The sequence below is a fragment of the Cyprinodon tularosa genome, unplaced genomic scaffold, assembly GCF_016077235.1.
Source record: "Cyprinodon tularosa strain WSP-4 unplaced genomic scaffold, ASM1607723v1 ctg347, whole genome shotgun sequence".
NCBI lineage: Eukaryota > Metazoa > Chordata > Actinopteri > Cyprinodontiformes > Cyprinodontidae > Cyprinodon > Cyprinodon tularosa.
The window spans coordinates 132,000-150,546 of record NW_024039060.1 but is presented as its reverse complement, the minus strand read 5'-3'; the positions used below and the strand labels follow the sequence as shown (position 1 = coordinate 150,546).

Here is an 18,547-nt window from a genome sequence, read left to right as displayed (position 1 = left end):
CTTGATGTGCTTTAATGTGTATGAAATCAAATTATCTGATAAAAGTTGTACAAGTCAAAGTTCAATCCAAAAAAATTATAAATCCAAAAAATAAGAAATCAAAAATATCTAGTTTATATCAATGTTAGGTTAAATGTATGTTTGGGAAAAACAAGATCCTCAATTTAATCCAAGTATTGAATAAGAAAACAAAGTGATTTCTTAAACTCATATATAAGTGGGGGAATGGGTAGGGCGTATAAGGGACAGTGTCAGCCTAGTGTTTAGGCATCGCCCTTGCCCACTTCTCCCCAAGGGGACAGATCAAATGCAGAGATGAATTTTTCCAAAGTGAGATTAACAAAATTCCATTATTAGTTTTACTATTAAATGCAGACATTATCTGTTTTGGGGTAAATGCAGTTGGAAAGAATACTTCAAATATTGTGCTTCAAACTGTTCATTCAAACCTTCTAAAAACTATTTTGTAGGTATTAGATTTTTTTTAGATTGTTTTTTAGACTCACCAGCCTCTTCATGTTTCACTGGACAGAACACTGGGTTGTGGTAGCTTTGGTAGGTTCTCTTTGGTATGTTGACACAAGATCCAAATATCTAGTTTATATCTCTCTTTGGTCAATGTTTTTAAAAGCTGCTCAGACTTGCGGCCTGTGCATTTATCAACCCTGACCCGACCCACCCCGATAAATGCACAGGCCACGACTTGTTTAGAAAGATGTATTTCTGTTCTACGCATATTTAAATAGTTTTCTTGATGTGCTTTAATGTGTATGAAATCAAATTATCTGATAAAAGTTGTACAAGTCAAAGTTCAATCCAAAAAAATTATAAATCTGAAAATTTATTAATTAAAAATATCTTGTTCATATTAATGTTAGGTTAAATGTATGTTTTGGAAAAAACAAGATCCTCAATTTAATCCAAGTATTGAATAAGAAAACGAAGTGATTTCTTAAACTCATATATAAGTGGGGGAATGGGTAGGGCGTATAAGGGACAGTGTCAGCCTAGTGTTTAGGCATCGCCCTTGCCCACCTCTCCCCAAGGGGACAGATCAAATGCAGAGGTGAATTTTTCCAAAGTTAGAATAACAAAATTCAGTCATTATAAAAGCAGACATGATCTGTTTTGGGGTAAGTAGTACAACAACTGAAACAGAGAACTCAGCTGTCAACCTAAAAGTAAATATACACAAAAAACCATTTATAGTTTTCATTATTATCTGAAACCACTGGCATGATGTCAACAGATTTGCTTATAAGATTTCTATGGTTCACATCTCGGGATCAAACACACCGTTTAAAACTTTTTTTGGTCTGAAAAAAGGATGCAACTGATTAACATACTTTACATTGTTTATGTTTGTTTACACTCACGACCTCTTCATGGTTCACTGCCGGACAGGACACAGAACACTGGGTTGTGGTAACTGTAGTAGGTTCTCATGACACCTGAATGGAGACACTGCTGTGGCTGAGAAATGAATATCAAATCAAGTTGTGTGAGTTTCTCTGTCGTGGGGGAAGAAATCAACTGTACAAATCCTCGAGACCGAAACAGCTCCAAAATTGGCTTTGATGACCTGGATAACTGGTTTTCATTAAAGTCTCCACAAACAATGACAGGGTGACAGTCTAACATCTCGAGGGCATCCAGAAGGCTTACCAGATTTTGAAGGAATGGTTTTAGGCTGTAGTCAGGTGGTCTGTACACAGCTGCAATCACTGCACTGAAGGGAGCCTCAACCTTCAAAGCAACATACTCAAGATCAATCACATTGGTCAAATACTGTCTTTCACGCACCTGAAAGTTGTTTCTCACATAAACAGCAACCCCACCACCACCTTTGCTGGCCATCTGAGGAAAGTTAGTGTAGGATGCATGTCTGTTGCGTTTGAACATGTTGTAACCATCCAGATGAAGATCGTCTGCAACAAAAGAGCCTTTCAGATGAGTTTCAGTAAAACACAACACGTCTGCCAGACACAACTCATGATGTTTCTGAATGTCATCAATGTGAGCTTGAAGTCCCTCTGTGTTGTGATGAACAAGGGTAAGAGTGTCAGACCTGTCTACTAGTTCCTTAACCAGAAGAAGAGGCATCATGTGATCCATGTTGGCTTGTTTCATCGTCTGGAGAGCTGTAGAGACTTCAGGATTGGCAAATATTTTCCTTTCATTCAAGTCCAGTAGATACAGCCCACTGAGAGACGTCACCCTGCTAAGAGCTACATACAGGTGCTGGTCATAAAATTAGAATATCATGAAAAAGTAGATTGATTGATTTCAGTAATTCTATTTAAAAAGTGAAACTTGTATATTATATTCATACATTACATACAAACTCATATATTTCAGATGTTTATTTTGTTTAATTTTGATGATTACAAATGACAACAAATGAAAATCTCAAATTCATCATATCAGAAAATTAGAATATTACTGAAGACCAATAAAAACAAAGGATTTATAGAAATGTTGGCCAACTGAAAAGTATGAACATGAAAAGTATGAGCATGTACAGCACTCAGTATTTAGTTGGGCCTCCTTTGGCCTGTATTACTGCAGCAATGCGGCGTGGCATGGAGTCGATCAGTCTGTGGCACTGCTCAGGTGTTATGATAGCCCAGGTTGCTCTAATAGTGGCTTTTAGCTCTTCTGAATTGTTGGGTCTGGTGTATTGCATCTTCTTCTTCACAATACCCCATAGATTTTCTATGGGGTTAAGGTCAGGAGAGTTTGCTGGCCAATTAAGAACAGGGATACCATGGTCCTTCAACCAGGTACTGGTAGCTTTGGCACTGTGTGCAGGTGCCAAGTCCTGTTGGAAAATGAAATCTGCATCTCCAAAAAGTTGGTCAGCTGCAGGAAGCATGAAGTGCTCTAAAACTTCCTGGTATGTGGCTGCGTTGACCCTGGACCTCAGAAAACACAATGGACCAACACCAGCAGATGACATGGCACCCCAAACCATCACTGACTGTGGAAACTTTACACTGGACTTCAAGCAACGTGGATGAAGTGCCTCTCTTCTTTTCCTCCAGACTCTGGGACCTTGATTTCCAAAGGAAATGCAAAATTTACTTTCATCAGAGAACATGACTTTGGACCACTCACCAGCAGTCCAGTCCTGTTTCTCTTTAGCCCAGGCAAGACGCTTCTGACGCTGTCTGTGGTTCAAGAGTGGCTTGACACAAGGAATGCGACAGCAGAAACCCATGTCTTTCATACGTCTGTTTGTGGTGGTTCTTGAAGCACTCACTCCAGCTGCAGTCCACTCTTTGTGAATCTCCCCCACATTTTTGAATGGGTTTTGTTTCACAATCCTCTCCAGGGTGCGGTTATCTCTCTTGCTTGTACACTTTTTTCGACCACACCTTTTCCTTCCCTTCGCCTCTCTATTAATGTGCTTGGACACTGAGCTCTGTGAACAGCCAGCCTCTTTAGCGATGACCTTTTGTGTCTTGCCCTCCTTGTGCAAGGTGTCGATGGTCGTCTTTTGGACAACTGTCAAGTCAGCAGTCTTCCCCATGATTGTGTAGCCTATAGAACTAGACTGAAAGACCATTTAAAGGCTTTTGCAGGTGGTTTGAGTTAATTAGCTGATTAGAGTGTGGCACCAGGGGCCATCAATTTTGAACCTTTTCACAATATTCTAATTTTCTGATATGATGAATTTGAGATTTTCATTTGTTGTCATTTGTAATCATCAAAATTAAACAAAATAAACATCTGAAATATATGAGTTTGTATGTAATGTATGAATATAATATACAAGTTTCACTTTTTAAATGGAATTACTGAAATCAATCTACTTTTTCATGATATTCTAATTTTATGACCAGCACCTGTAAGCCATACCTGGTTCAAAGATTTTCTGCAGTGACACCACAGCTGCATGTGTTGTGAGGCCCTGGGTTTTATGAACAGTGCACGCGAAAGCCAGCTTCACTGGAAATTGTCTACGTACCACTCCGTTCTTTAGATTCTCCTCTGCTCTCTCGACGTAAACCAGATTGGCAGTTTCTGCAGGTCCACTTTGGTTTCTGGTCACACCTTTCTGATGATCCATTGTCAGGCCCAGCTTAGAGATGCTTTGATCACCCTCAGAAGTGACAAAAGATGTTAGTGTACCAAAGGCACCATTAACCAGACCATTTTGTACATCAATGTTTCTAGTAAGCATAACGCGTGAGCTTTCGGCTAATTTCAGAGTGTCAGCCAAATCATTTCTGCCTCCCTTACATGGTTTTTCTCTCCGTACCATTCTGCCTGTACGTGGATCTTTCTGAAAGTCATCTGCATCAATAGTGATTATGTTGGAATGTAACAAAGTCAGTGTTGCAGAGTTGTGTTCGTCAACCAACTTATTAGTTGGAAAAATATGCAGTACCTCAGTGGGACAAAGGGCTGGTTCTGTAATGCGCTGTGACAACAAATCTCTGTCAGCCTGGGACAGCTCATCAGTCTTTTCTTTCACTCGAATCCTGTTCAGCATCTCTGCAAAGACAACATCATCTTTCTGTCTCATTATCTCAGTCAGAGTGACCATCTGAAAATGCTCCTGCCAAAGGTCAATGTCAGTCGGATCGTGCACACAGAGAGGCTTAGACTGTCGCACAGGAGGTAACTGAAAGAAGTCCCCGACGGCCAAAACGGACATCCCACCAAACGGTCTCTGATTACCTTTGATCTGTTTCATTCGTGCATCCACATAAGCAAAGAGGGGCTTAGAAACCATTGAGATCTCATCGATAATGATGATTTGGGCGTTGAAAAGTTCCGACCTGAGTTCATCCAGCTGGTTACCAAGTCCTTGAATCGGTGGCTTCAGACTGCGTGGGAGCTTCAGTAAAGAGTGAAGTGTTGTTCCACAGATGTTGAAAGCTGCAGTTCCAGTAAAAGCTGTTAGCAAAACAGTTGGACTAGAAATATCAGCCTCCTCTGAAAGTACCTGCAACTTGTTCAGTATCTTACGGGCCTCTGAGTAGATGCATCGGATAAGTTGTGACTTCCCCACGCCTCCGCCTCCGGACACAAATAGGTGAAAAGCATCGGGGTTCTGACCATTCACAAGTTTAATGCACCAGTCTCTGATTGCATAGAACACACAGGCCTGCTTCTGGTTCAGGTTCTGATACATCTGTCTCAGTACAGCAGGATCCATAGCTGGGGGTTCCTTAAAGGCTCTCATTTCTGTGGTAGGAGCAGACTGAGGACAAAAGTCTGGTACATTTTCCTGTTCATTGTCTGGCTCTGGCGGCTGAAGTTCATCATCACACTGCAACCTCACAACTTCGGATTCAGGGGCAAGATTACACCATTCATCGATCACAAGATCTCTGTTATCCTCAAACTCCTCGAGAGCTTTCTCAATATCCTCAGTGTTTTTCTCATATTTGTCTCTGTTTCTTTCAACAATGCTTCTCACACTCTCAGGATTGTTTGAACCTGGTAGTTGGACATAGGCAGAGTTGTAAAAGGATGCATAGGTTGGAAAATGCACGCTTCGAATTTCAAATTCAGATCTGTGAGGAAGGTACACTCTCAGTAATCTGGCATAAAATTGCTCAGGATCTTTTTCCTTTGAACAGTTGTAATATCTGATGACGGAGGGCTTATAATTTTTCCGCCTCTGGACAAATCCAAGCTGATTGAGAAGAGGTAAGACACCATCAGTGTTGACCTTGTCTGAACTCACAAACCTGCAGGTAGCTGCAAAATCCGCTAAACACATCTCCTCATACTCGGATGTCTCAGGTCTGGCTTTGTATTTATCACTCAAACTGCTCATCCAGACATTGCTAGAATCCGGTGGCATGTCCTCCAAGAATGACATGGGGCGACTCATTTCCACAGGATTGTCATCGGTAGGGATGAAGACGACACTGCGGGAACACCTTCTCATCTTTAGTCCACATGCACGAGCCACACACTCCTGAGCACTAACCTCCCTCTTTTTTGAATAAGCCTGCATGACAGCTCTCATCTCATCACACTCGTTAACTCTGTCCATGTCTGAGCTGGCGATGACTGTTTTTAGGTACTCTGATAGACCACTTTCCTTCTTGGTGATGTATTTTGTCAGATACTGTATACAAGAGTAAGCATTCAGTATGTAAGACACATCGATGTTAGCGTCCCAGGCTTTGAGCAGATGTGCGTTGTACCCATTTATCCAGCAGTCTTTGGGATCGCGCTTCAGGTAGATTGCAGTTTTTTTGCTCATACGGTGAAGGCAACCTTCATACTCCGCAAGTGTCAACTCGCATCGAGAAAGGATCTGCTCTAAACTCATGGACGCCACTTCTGGTTCATTCAGCAGCAGCATCAGAGGTCTTAGTTTGTTCTTTGCACTTTCAGTGTCATCTTCCTCTTCCTCCTCCCCAATGGCTCTGGAGATCATTGTTCGTGTACAAGGGGGCTTTGGAAAACCAAACCGACAACCAGAGTTCACACTCTTGAAACAAGACCTCGTGTGGTTCCTACTGTGCTTTTGAAGTTCATTGACTTTCTGGTAAAGTTCAGGTTGTGTGTCAGGGTCAGGAAGTTGTGCTGAGATGTATTTGTCAACAAAATCGCACACAGTTTGATCATCTGACTTCTCTAACTCAGGAGCACCCTCAACCCAAACCAGACCATGGATGTGTGGGCTTCCTCTGTGCTGAAACTCCACTCTGTGGAAAAAATCAATCACTCTCCCCAAAGGCTGAGCATCTGACAGCAGCAAGTCTCTGTAAAGCGCCTCCACTCGCTTATCAAACATACGCATGCAAGTGACAGGATTAGATCGCAGAATCTCAGACTTTGCAGTCCAATCAAGAGCCTCAAAATCAACCTCCTCACCTTGTTGTCTCTTTATTGCTTCAATGACTTCAGGCCATCGGAACTCAGCAGCTGAAAAAGTGAGGAAAAATGTAGGATTTCCCAATGCTCTGATCATGGCAAACAGATCTTTTCTGGTTTTCTCCCAGAAAGCTGGAGTGCCTCTGAGTGGCTGCATGAATCTGACTGCATCTTTATTTCTCACCAGTTTCTCAACCTCGTGTTTGTCCTGTAACATGCTTGAGGTTATTCTGCGCCCATCTCTGGTCTTAGTTTTACCTTTTCTTAGCTGTATGGTCATGCTATTGTTAGCCAGATTTACCTCTGTCACAAACTGTGCAAAGAACAAGTAGTTTGGGTCTCTGGCAAACCGATCATCTGTATGAAAAAGACGAGACTTAAAATATCCACTTGGTGTGACTTTAAGAGGTCTCTTTTGGTCTAAAGTATTCTCACCAGTTGGAAACTGTACGGGAAATGACATTGATTCCAAATTTGGGGTCTTGAAAAAACTGACTGGATTATTTCTTTCTGCAGGGGCCACACAATAAGCACCATCAGAGAAACAGAGAATTTCTTCCGATATGTCAAGAGGCTGAAGGCATGATTCTAGAGCAAATCCTCCATTGGGCATATCTCCCTCTTCTCCATCATTTTGCTGTTGTTGTGGTTGCTCACATCCACTGTCCTGATCACTTTCAGGCTCATTTTCTCTCTCACACTGAGCATTTCTCTCAAAAATGTCAATTTCCATTAGCTCTTCCTCACCATAGTCATCATCCTCCATGCTTACATCACTGTCATCATCCTCATCATCAGGAAGTGTGGGGTCACATAGCTCAGCTTCATCCCTGATAGTTATGTCTTTATACTCTGGATGAATCCGCTTCAGTTTCAGTAACGCAGAGATTAGCTTGGGCCACTGTACTGTCTGAAAAACTGAATGACCTCTAAAACACAAACGCCGCTTTAACTTCACTCGCAACACCTGAGACTCGCTCCTCAGTCTGGGTAAAGCATGAACAGTTTCTTCAACCTCTGATGGAACACACACAACGTTTCCTCTTATCAGTCGTTGTCTACCCCTTGGGAGAGGGACTATCTTAGCAAATGGTATAACTTTGGAAATAAGGTGCCTTTCTAGGATATTTAAATCTGAAAGAACACAGGGAATCTCTGCCAACCATAATTTGTTCGCTGCTGCTAGGCGTGGCATGCATCCTTTCTTCAGATGTTTGTGGCAGGTGTGACAAATCCACTCTTTCTTTCTCTCATCAGGAAATGCGCACTGTTCATTTCTGCAGCCCTCATTACAAATATGGACATACTTTCCTGTGAGACACTGTCTTACCACATCTGGTTTCTTAACATAATTTGACCTTGTACAGAGTTTGACTTGATTAGGGAATGAAGACTTGTGACACACAGTGCAGACATAAGTGGGACCAGCTTTTATGTTCAATCTAAAAACTGAAATGGCTTCATTGATCAGTCTGATCTCAGGTGTCACATTTTGTAGAATATGTGTTTCTTTGTTTTCTGTTTCTCTCTGATGGTATCTTTTCATTTGTCTGTATTTTCCTTTAATGTTCATTGCACATCTGATGTTATGCCTCCTCTGGTAGCGAAAATTGTTATGGTAAATCTCTTTCATTCGTTTTTTCATCAGCTGTTTGTGCTTCAGCCTGAATTCTGTGTTTTTGGAATACATCTCAGTAATATAACATCTTTGTCTCTGTCTAAATGTTGGATTATTCTTGTAGGAATCTGTAATATATATTTTTTGTCTTTCTCTAAATGTCTCATTTTGCTTATATGATCTCTTGATGTAGTCCTTTTGTCTTTCTCTAAATGTTGGATTGTCCTTGTATGACTTTTTAATATATGATTTCTGTTTCTCTCTAAACTCAGCATTCTCTCTATATTTTTTTCTTGTGTACAGGTTTAGCTTAAGCTTATTATCAGGGTGGTTTTGATAACTGCTTGAGTAAGATCTTTTCTTTGCTCTGTAGCTTTCGTTAGAAGCATAGTTTTCTCTTTCTTTCTTTTTTTGATTCTCTCTTCGTTTGCTTTGTTTTTCTGTCACAGTTTGTCTCATTTTTCTCTTTCTTTCTTTTTTATTATACTTTGACAGTTTAGAAGAGATTTCTTGAAAAGCACTAGTTTCTTTTTTCTCTCCACTTGTAGTAGGGAATGCCATATTTTCTTGTGTTGCAGGTGACATAAATTTGATCTTATCAGAAACATCTTGGATTACATCATCTGAAAGAGCACTTACAACAGGGTTCATAACGTCAGTAGAGGAATTTGAATCATGTCCAGGGAAATTATGTTTAAGGTATTTTGATTCAGCTCTTTGTGGAACAGCATCTGTTCCATCTGACCTTTCTGGTAAAATGTTGCCACGCTGATTGCCAGATGTTTGTGTGTCTGGTTCAATGATATCTTCATTTGGCCGGGAAGTACCTACTGGGTCTGAAACATTTCTCTGGTTGCATGCATTTACACTATAAAATGACAGGGGCTGCAGTTCAAAAGGACATGACAAATTTATGCCAAGCGTTGTGAAGATCAATGATATCCTCTGAATCATGTCACTCAAATTGGTGAATTTCAGCATCACAGCAGTACCAAACTCACACACACTGGATCTTGGCAATCCATGCTTGTTCCTTGTGTGTGGGTCAAAGAATCCATACTGACCAGACCTGCTTCTGAAAACAGCAATGCATAACGCTGACATGATCAGCAGCCCATACTGTATACCTGATGACAAACGGCGCAGTGCTTGTTCCAGACTCTGATAACGTGCTCCACCTCCAAAGCTTCCACACACAGGAGCCTGCATCATGTCCACCTGGTACTTTGCACGGCGTGCAATTACTTCATGTGGGAGTTCATCGGTTGCCAAGTGGACGCTCTTAGGAAACCTTTGTAGAGCTTGTCTGTACACAACATCCCCTTTATCCAAAACTAGGTCAAGATCTAGTCTGCCAATGTTTTCATTCTCATGAAGAAATGCTAGAAATACCAAACTGTTTGCAACACACTGGCTGTTCCTGGATTTCCCATATTTGAATGAAGCCTGACTGCGTGAGGCACAGACATGCGTTTCTGACGGCTGAGGTACATTTACTTGATGTTCATGAGACTTTCCAGCATCAACACGTGCTTTTTTCACCACATCAGCATAAGACACCTGTGAAACCTTCCGCTTAACCTGTTTTGCATCATTCTGTAAAGCTTTTGTGACAATGCTCTCATCAGAAGGTGCTACATCACTGCAGTTTACCTGCTGTCCAGCTGAACACTCTACATCACTGTGAGGTCCTCCATTTACATCGGCACACGATACCTTCTCAAACACCAGGTTGTCCTGAGAGCTGCTATTTTCTATTTGTTTACTTTGACTCTCTTTCTCCTTCCATCTGAGCTTCTGAGCCTGAGAGCGCTGATTCTTTCGAGGCATTGTTACTGTCAAAACCTCAACGCTTACCTGTAAATGTTTCAATACACCAACACACTATACAATCACTTTTAACTACAGTTTTAAAATATCAGTATCTTTTAGGTCAGAATAAACTATCAACACTGTAGAACTGATGTCAGACCTACTTTAAAGAACAGTCTGAAAAAATCTCTCCAACGAAATGGTTAAGTTCACCACTCTTACAATATTAAATCTTTGGTTTAGTTACCAGTCCGTAAAACCTTAACTTAAAAAAAAAAACCTTTTTACAAATGCAAAACCAGATTTTTATATTTTAATATTACTGAACTATAGCTTGTATTAAAAAAGAAACGTATCCAGAAATGTGCTGAAAACAAATGAGCCCAATGCACTTTCTGGATTTACAGTTAGCCTTTACTTTCACACAAAAATATATTAATATAGGTGGAAAACACTACTTCAAATGTTCTAATGAAGATCAGGAACGCAGCAGGAGACGCTTCTGGTAGCTGGAGTCCACTTCTGGTCAGGTTGTTACCCTAGAACTGCTGAGCTTATAAAATACACAAACTTGGAATTTTAAACTTGCCTCAGATATCTTTTGATGCAATATCAAGACTTGACCAATATCTATTTTTTTCTTAGTTAACCAATGTATACACTCTGCTCTAAAATAATGTAAAAAAAAAAAAAACCACAAGCTGACAGTGAATTGTTTTAGTAATAAATTTTACAGGAAACCCAGCTTTAACTGGCTTCTGCAGCTGTCAGAAAGTCAAAATTCGGTATATTACGTTTCTTTAAAAAATTAAGATTTAAAGAAATTATTACACAGGAATATCTTATAATAAAACTAGCAAAAATAACCAGTAGATTGATGAAACTGTCAAATTCTCAGATTCTGATCAATGGAATGAATTATATGTCTGGGGTAGACTGATTCTGATCAGGTCAAAGAGTAAACAGACACACTTGTCTCCTTTTATTTCAATGTGCTTTTATTTCAGCAGGAACAACAAACCTTTGGTAAATCCACAGCATACAGTACCTCAGCCAAAGCAGTGGAGCAGGAATCTCTCGAGGTCTCGAACAGTTTAGAAAGTTGCAGGGTAATATGAAAACCCCAATCAAGCACTTGTTCACTTGATATTGATATTTTTTTGCAATGAAATCAGGGAGTCTCAAAAGAGACTAGTGCCATGAAAACAGGGGGTCTCAAAAGAGACTAGTGCCATGAAAACAGGGGGTCTCAAAAGAGACTAGTGCCATGAAACCATTTGTGAAAACTTGAATTCCAGAAACCATTTGTGAAAAACTTGAATGCCAGAAACAATTTTGAAGAATTTCTAGTGGAAACACAGGTCAGAAGAGAGACAGTAAACACTGGTTGCCAATACCCAGGTTTGTAAAGAAAAGAGAGAAAGTAAACTCTGGTCACCTGTAGACCAGGTTTATGAATTAAGGAAAACCAGAACACCTATTGGGATAACTGGTTATGGAAACAGTTGAAGAAAACGGATAGGATAATGCACAGTAAATGGGGTTCCAGATTAGTTGGAACAGGAAAAGGAAGATAAACACAGCTCGAAACAAAATGTCCAATAGTGGTGAGAAGAGGCTGGTCCGGAGAATACCTGTAAGACAAATAGACATCTGTGAGACACTTGTGATAATCAAACAAGGAAGGAGAGAAAGGAGCACAAAAAGTGAAAAGCAGGAAACAGGAGGGGAAAGAGTTCAAAAGGAGCAAGAGGAGGAGAAAAGAGCTGGAAAGGTGTGAGAGGAGGAAGACAGAAGGGAGGAGAAAGAAAGGATAATAAAGATTGGAGAATTAGAAGAAGATCAAAACATCAATCATTTCAATAATCTTAAGCTCAATTTCATTTCAATGATCCAAATTATGAACAGGTGTTTAGCGACTACAATTTAGGAACAAAACTGAAATATAAACTATGGCTGGTGTGAACTGGCTGCTAGCTGTATTTTCATAGAACCTTTTTTAAGAGTGGAGATTCAAGCATTCTTAGAGGCATATATATATATATATATATATATATATATATATATATATAATCAGGGCTTGATTCTAACCATTGCCCAATCTCCCGGGGCAGGTAGTTTTTATTGTCGGGAGAGAACAAATTTCATTGCATTTGCACGCCGGGCAAGTGCAATGATCACAAAAAAAAAATATTAATTACTCAAAATTACTTTAAAATCACCAACATTCGCTTAAAAAAGGACCCACAAGCGTTGCCGGCGCCATTTTTGTTGTTTTGTACACATTCTCGCGTGATTTGAAAAAGTCGCAAGATTTTCGGCCAGATGGCGTGATTTTTGTCCGGGAATTTGCGTGAATCAGACACATTTTTTACGACTTGGCAGGCTTAAAAACAACAAGGCAAAAAAAGTAGAGTAACACCCCCACCACCTAATTTTCCCTCCACCCATTTCACCCACCCCCCAGATAACCCTAGATTAAAAATTAGCGGTCAGGTATTAGGAAAATTGCCATAATTGTATGCCATGCCCACAGTGTAAATATGGCTATCATATATCAGTCTTCTGTACAGTGATGCAGGTCATACATTAAAAAATGTTCATTAAATTTTTTTCTCTTAGACATTGGAGAGGTGCATTTAAATGTTATAGAGCTAAACATGTTAGATTGGTGACCTGTTATGCTATTATTATTGTCTTGTTGCTGCATTTATTTTGTCAGGGAAAACTAATCCTGAGTCAGTTAAAAGTCAGGGAATTCTGAAATGATGTCAGACTGTGGAAACCCTGAATACAATAATTATGTATAATGATTCTCTAGAAAAGTCACATTATATTAATAGTATTATCTTGTATAAACATACTGTGACTCTAAATTAAAAGTTATTCATTTGTGACATTGATTTCTGTCTTCTGATTAATCTTAAGTTTTTAACCTGTCAAGTTTTTTTTATATTTTTAACATTATAATTTATATTTTTCCAAGCACACAACAGTTTAAAGCAAAGTTTAGTTTAAAAAGAATGTGCAGGAAGGATTGAAAAGCATGTTAACACGGTAATGTAGGCTGGAGTTCATTATCTGACGCATGCAGATACACACCAGGAACCTGGAAACTTAAAAATTACTGAACTATATTTATCAAACATTATACTGGGCAAGTGAAAATTGTTTCTGGGCAAATGAAATGTGAAAGTGCAAGTGCTAAAAATCCCTAACGTCAACCCCTGTAGATATATGTATATATATATATATATATATATATATATATATATATATATATATATATATATATATATATATATATATATATATATATATATATATACACACACATACATACATACATGTTTTATTTAAAAATCCACTCACCAGCAAAGCAGGAGATCCGGTTCGGTTCTCTCTGGGAGCAAGAGGAGAAAGATTTTATTAGTGACTGATCCAAAAACCATCAGAAATCCAGAACACATTTTACTCGCTCCTACACACCTAGCGCTGTACCTAAGGACAAAAACGAAAGGAAATCACCAGGTTATTCCTAATATTTCTGTTAAGTCTAATTAATGAGGAAAAATATTGAATGTGTCTTTAGCACAAAATAGAAACAAGTCTATGAAGAAACAGACAGGAGCCAAAAATGACTAGTTTAGACATAATTACTGCAATCAATGCAAGAGATATAAATTAAATGTTTTGAGCATCAGTGGATAAGATTGTTTATTATCTTTTATCCAGACACTCAACATTTGCAGATCAGTGTGTGTCTTGTTGGACTGATAAAAGCCTCTTCAATAATGAAGGTTACAGAACCCTGTTCTAGCGGAGGAGGCCAACAGGTTATTTAAAAAATAAAATAAAATTGTTTTTTTTTTTTATTAAATTCCCCAATTCAATCACTACTTTGACTATTATATTATGAATTTAATTTAGATATACAGTCAGGAGCTGTGTGCAGTCCTCCAGGTACTCGGTACATTACCCAAAAAAAATAAAAATAACTTACCAGTCAGAGCCAGAGCTCACAACAATGTGAGGTTAGTCTGCAAGAAATCAGAAAAACAGCATTTCAGTTTTCACTGTAAACCCAGAAAAAAGAAAAACTTGCACTGACATTGATGACAAATGCTGTTTTATCCAGAAACTCAACATTTGCAGGTCTATGTATAGATTTTGTTGGACTCAGAAAAGCTCTTTGCAGATCCCTGTTCTAGACCAACATTACAGTTCTAAAAAGGTTCACAATAACTCTGTTCTTACCAGACACAGAGGAGGTCAGCAGGTTATTTCAGTCTGAAAAAAATAACAAGTTTATTAGTTTTTATACTACAAACACTGTATAAACATTGTAAGCAGTTTTTCTTAAATATTTATGCTATCATGATTAGGGCTGAATCAATTAATCAGATTAATCTTGATTATTCAATTATTAAAATATTTGTCAACTAATTTAGTAATCGATTAATCGTTAACTGGAGAATAGAAACTAAAACATGACTTGAGCTGACAGAGAAATCCATGTAGAGCAGGATTATACCAAGACTGTAAAAAAAAAGTATAAACAAACATTTTCATTTATCAATTTGCTCTATTCAGAACTCTTTGAGTGGAAAGTTTCAGTGTAATCTGGTTTAATTAAATAAAAAGTCTTCTTCAAGGAACTTTTGACTATCTGATTAATAATTAGAAACATAATCAACAGATTTATTGATTTGCAAAATAGTCAATAGTTGCCTCCCTTACTAAAGAGGTCTGATTTTCTGACTCATTATTTCATAAATATTTCTTCAGAGCAATATTAAAGATATCCAGTTTTCAAATTTATAGCTGCAATTAAATCAGCTAAAGAACATCTGGTTATCAAAATAGAAAAAAAGAAAGCTATTAACCGAATATAGATACGCATTTTCAAAAAGATATAAAAACGTATAAATCAAATCCTGAAGCAAAACAACTTCATATCATGTCATATCATAAACACAGACACTGGGACAACTTTTTATACATAGATGGTCCACCTTGGATGGCTGTTCTAGAAATTAATACAACATATTTCTAGATGTGATGAGTGAAACGTTTTCTGAATCCGCATTGAAAACACATTAATATAAATTAGCTTTTAAAACCTTTAGCCACAGCCACTAACGTTTGCTATCAGAACCGGGTCGGGCTTGGACCGTTAGCCGCAGCCGCTAATGTTTGCTATCAGAACCGGTTCGGGCTTGGACCGTTAGCCGCAGCCGCTAATGTGTGCTATCAGAACCGGGTCGGGCTTGGACCATCAGCCGAAGCCACTAATTTGTGCTATCAGAACTGGGTTGGGCTCCGACGGTTAGCCGCAGCCGCTAATGTGTGCTATCGTAACCGGTTTGGGCTTCAACCGTTAGCCGCACCCCCTAATGTGTGCTATCAGAACCGGGTCGGGCTTGGACCATTAGCGGCAGCCGCTGATGTGTGCTATCAGAACCGGGTCGGGCTTGGACCATCAGCCGAAGCCACTAATGTGTGCTATCAGAACCGGGTTGGGCTCCGACGGTTAGCCGCAGCCGCTAATGTGTGCTATCGTAACCAGTTTGGGCTTCAACCGTTAGCCGCAGCCCCTAATGTGTGCTATCAGAACCGGGTCGGGCTTGGACCATTAGCGGCAGCCGCTGATGTGTGCTATCAGAACCGGGTCGGGCTTGGACCATCAGCCGAAGCCGCTAATGTGTGCTATCGTAACCAGTTTGGGCTTCAACCGTTAGCCGCAGCCCCTAATGTGTGCTATCAGAACCGGGTCGGGCTTGGACCATTAGCGGCAGCCGCTGATGTGCTATTAAACCAGGTCGGGCTTTGACAGCTAGCCGAAGCCACTAATTTTTGCTATCAGAACCGGGTCGGGCTTGGACCGTTAGCCGCAGCCGCTAATGTGTGCTATCAGAACCGGGTCGGGCTTGGACCGTTAGCCGCAGCCACTAATGTGTGCTATCAGAACCGGGTTGGGCTCCGACGGTTAGCCGCAGCCGCTAATGTGTGCTATCGTAACCAGTTTGGGCTTCAACCGTTAGCCGCAGCCCCTAATGTGTGCTATCAGAACCGGGTCAGGCTTGGACCATTAGCGGCAGCCGCTGATGTGTGCTATCAGAACCGGGTCGGGCTTGGACCATCAGCCGAAGCCGCTAATGTGTGCTATCGTAACCAGTTTGGGCTTCAACCGTTAGCCGCAGCCCCTAATGTGTGCTATCAGAACCGGGTCGGGCTTGGACCATTAGCGGCAGCCGCTGATGTGCTATTAAACCAGGTTGGGCTTTGACAGCTAGCCGAAGCCACTAATTTTTGCTATCAGAACCGGGTCGGGCTTGGACCGTTAGCCGCAGCCGCTAATGTGTGCTATCAGAACCGGGTCGGGCTTGGACCATCAGCCGAAGCCACTAATGTGTGCTATCAGAACCGGGTTGGGCTCCGACGGTTAGCCGCAGCCGCTAATGTGTGCTATCGTAACCAGTTTGGGCTTCAACCGTTAGCCGCAGCCCCTAATGTGTGCTATCAGAACCGGGTCGGGCTTGGACCATCAGCCGCAGCCGCTAAGGTGTGCTATCAGAACCGGGTCGGGCTTTGATCATCAGCCTCAGCTGCTATTGTTTCCTATCAGAACCGGGTCGGGCTTGGACCGTCAGCCGCAGCCATAGGGCATTAACTGTTAGCCACAGCAGCTAATATGTGCTATCACTGATCAGAACGGGGTAGGGCATTAACTGTTAGCCACAGCAGCTAATATGTGCTATCAGAACCGGTTAGGGCATTAACTGTTAGCCACATCCGCTAATGTGTGCTATCAGAACAGGGTTGGCCTTTAACTGTTAGGAACCGCCGCTAATGCTGGTGCAAACCAGTCAGAACCAGTTCAGAGGTTGGGACATATAGCCGTTTCTAGTTTTATTAAACAGCGGTTCTAAGCCCTAATTATATTTCACAACCCATGTATTTAAAAACACATAGCTCTGTATATAACACATTTATTCCAGCGTTCATATTAATGTTATATAAGACAGAGCGAACGTAGCTACTTACCCTTCAGATGAATGGAGCTGAATGGCAGCATCTCCTCCAGGTCGGACAGCAAAGGGAAAAGGATGAGGCATTCAAGAACATTCGGAAATGTTCTTTTCGGTGCAGCATTCATACTTAAGTTTTAATATTATTTCATATTTATATTTTTATTTAAATATAAATGTTGAGGATAGTTAATTTATTAAATTTGATTCTACTTAATTAATTATTACTTAAATTCTACTTAATTTCATCTGAATTATTCAATTGAACATTCAGAAATCATTTCTTCACACATCTCAAAGCACTTTGTTCCTTTTTATTGAGTCTCCTGAGTAAACTTTGAACAGCATGGGTGTTATATGTTTTACAATAAAACTTTTTTCATCTTTGCCTTTAGAATAAAACAAAAGCTGGCAAATAGCTTCTCACCTGTGAGACGGAGTTGACCAGACGTATAAACGTGAATGCCTCATTAAAAGAACTTATTTTTCATTCATGTGTAATGACAATAAAAGGTGTATTTTTGGTGTGGCTACTTCAGGCTGCTCATTAGAATGATTAAGATTTATGAACGTTTTTTAATGGCTATAATTTAATCTCAATATAAAAATTTAACTGAACTATATCAATATTGACACCGATTTTCATACAGGCTGCTGTGGGCAACTCAGCATTTTCCTTATGAGCCTACATGATGTTGTATCGAACAAATGCCTGTAACTGTGTCTTAATAAGTCTTACCAATGTAATTCTTGCTCCATTTAATTCATAATGGATTGGAGAACGAAGCTTTAGGACTGTTTTTGTTCAAAATGTTTTTGAAAAGACACAGCACTCTGTGAAAAAGAGGGAAATTGGCAAAAAGTGAAAAATATACGCGAAAGTTTGTGTTGAACTATGGTTAATACATCAAAACCTATAGTAGATATTGATATGAATGCTTAACCATGTGAATCAGCATCTTTGAGGAACGATTATACCAGCTCTCATGTTTTAATTATGTTGCCTTAGTGACTATGTAAAAAAGGGGGACATTTTGATTTAGACAGATTTATTTGTAATTTTAAATTGCAATTGGGAAATTACGTTTGTAACAGCTCTCTGGACAATTTTATCTTTTCAAAATTTCAAAAGTGCAGCCTTTAAAAATAGTTAAAATAATAATAATAATAAAGAATATATATATATATATATATATATATATATATATATATATATATATATATATATATATGAAGTAAT

At 39.7% G+C, this 18,547-nt stretch overlaps 1 protein-coding gene across 1 annotated transcript; it reads right to left on the bottom strand.

Annotated features, from left to right (window-relative positions):
* Window positions 1–121: 121 nt before the first annotated feature.
* Window positions 122–17,396, bottom strand: LOC119789768. Its single transcript, XM_038294845.1, has 6 exons — window positions 17,324–17,396; window positions 14,534–14,566; window positions 14,280–14,316; window positions 13,649–13,679; window positions 3,971–11,910; window positions 122–1,928 (listed from the first exon to the last, which is right to left on the bottom strand). Exons 5-6 carry the CDS (start codon window positions 10,292–10,294, stop codon window positions 1,818–1,820), a joined length of 6,435 nt encoding a protein of 2,144 aa, XP_038150773.1. The 5' UTR covers window positions 10,295–11,910; window positions 13,649–13,679; window positions 14,280–14,316; window positions 14,534–14,566; window positions 17,324–17,396; the 3' UTR covers window positions 122–1,817.
* Between the last annotated feature and the right edge of the window lie 1,151 nt (window positions 17,397–18,547).

Excerpts from the sequence above, each read along its gene's own strand:
- LOC119789768 (XM_038294845.1), bottom strand. The coding sequence starts at position 10,294 with ATGCCTCGAAAGAATCAGCGCTCTCAGGCTCAGAAGCTCAGATGGAAG. Across the intron at positions 1,929-3,970 it reads AGAATCTAAAGAACGGAGTG|ACGATCTTCATCTGGATGGT; the intron begins GTACGTAGACAA and ends CTTTTGTTGCAG.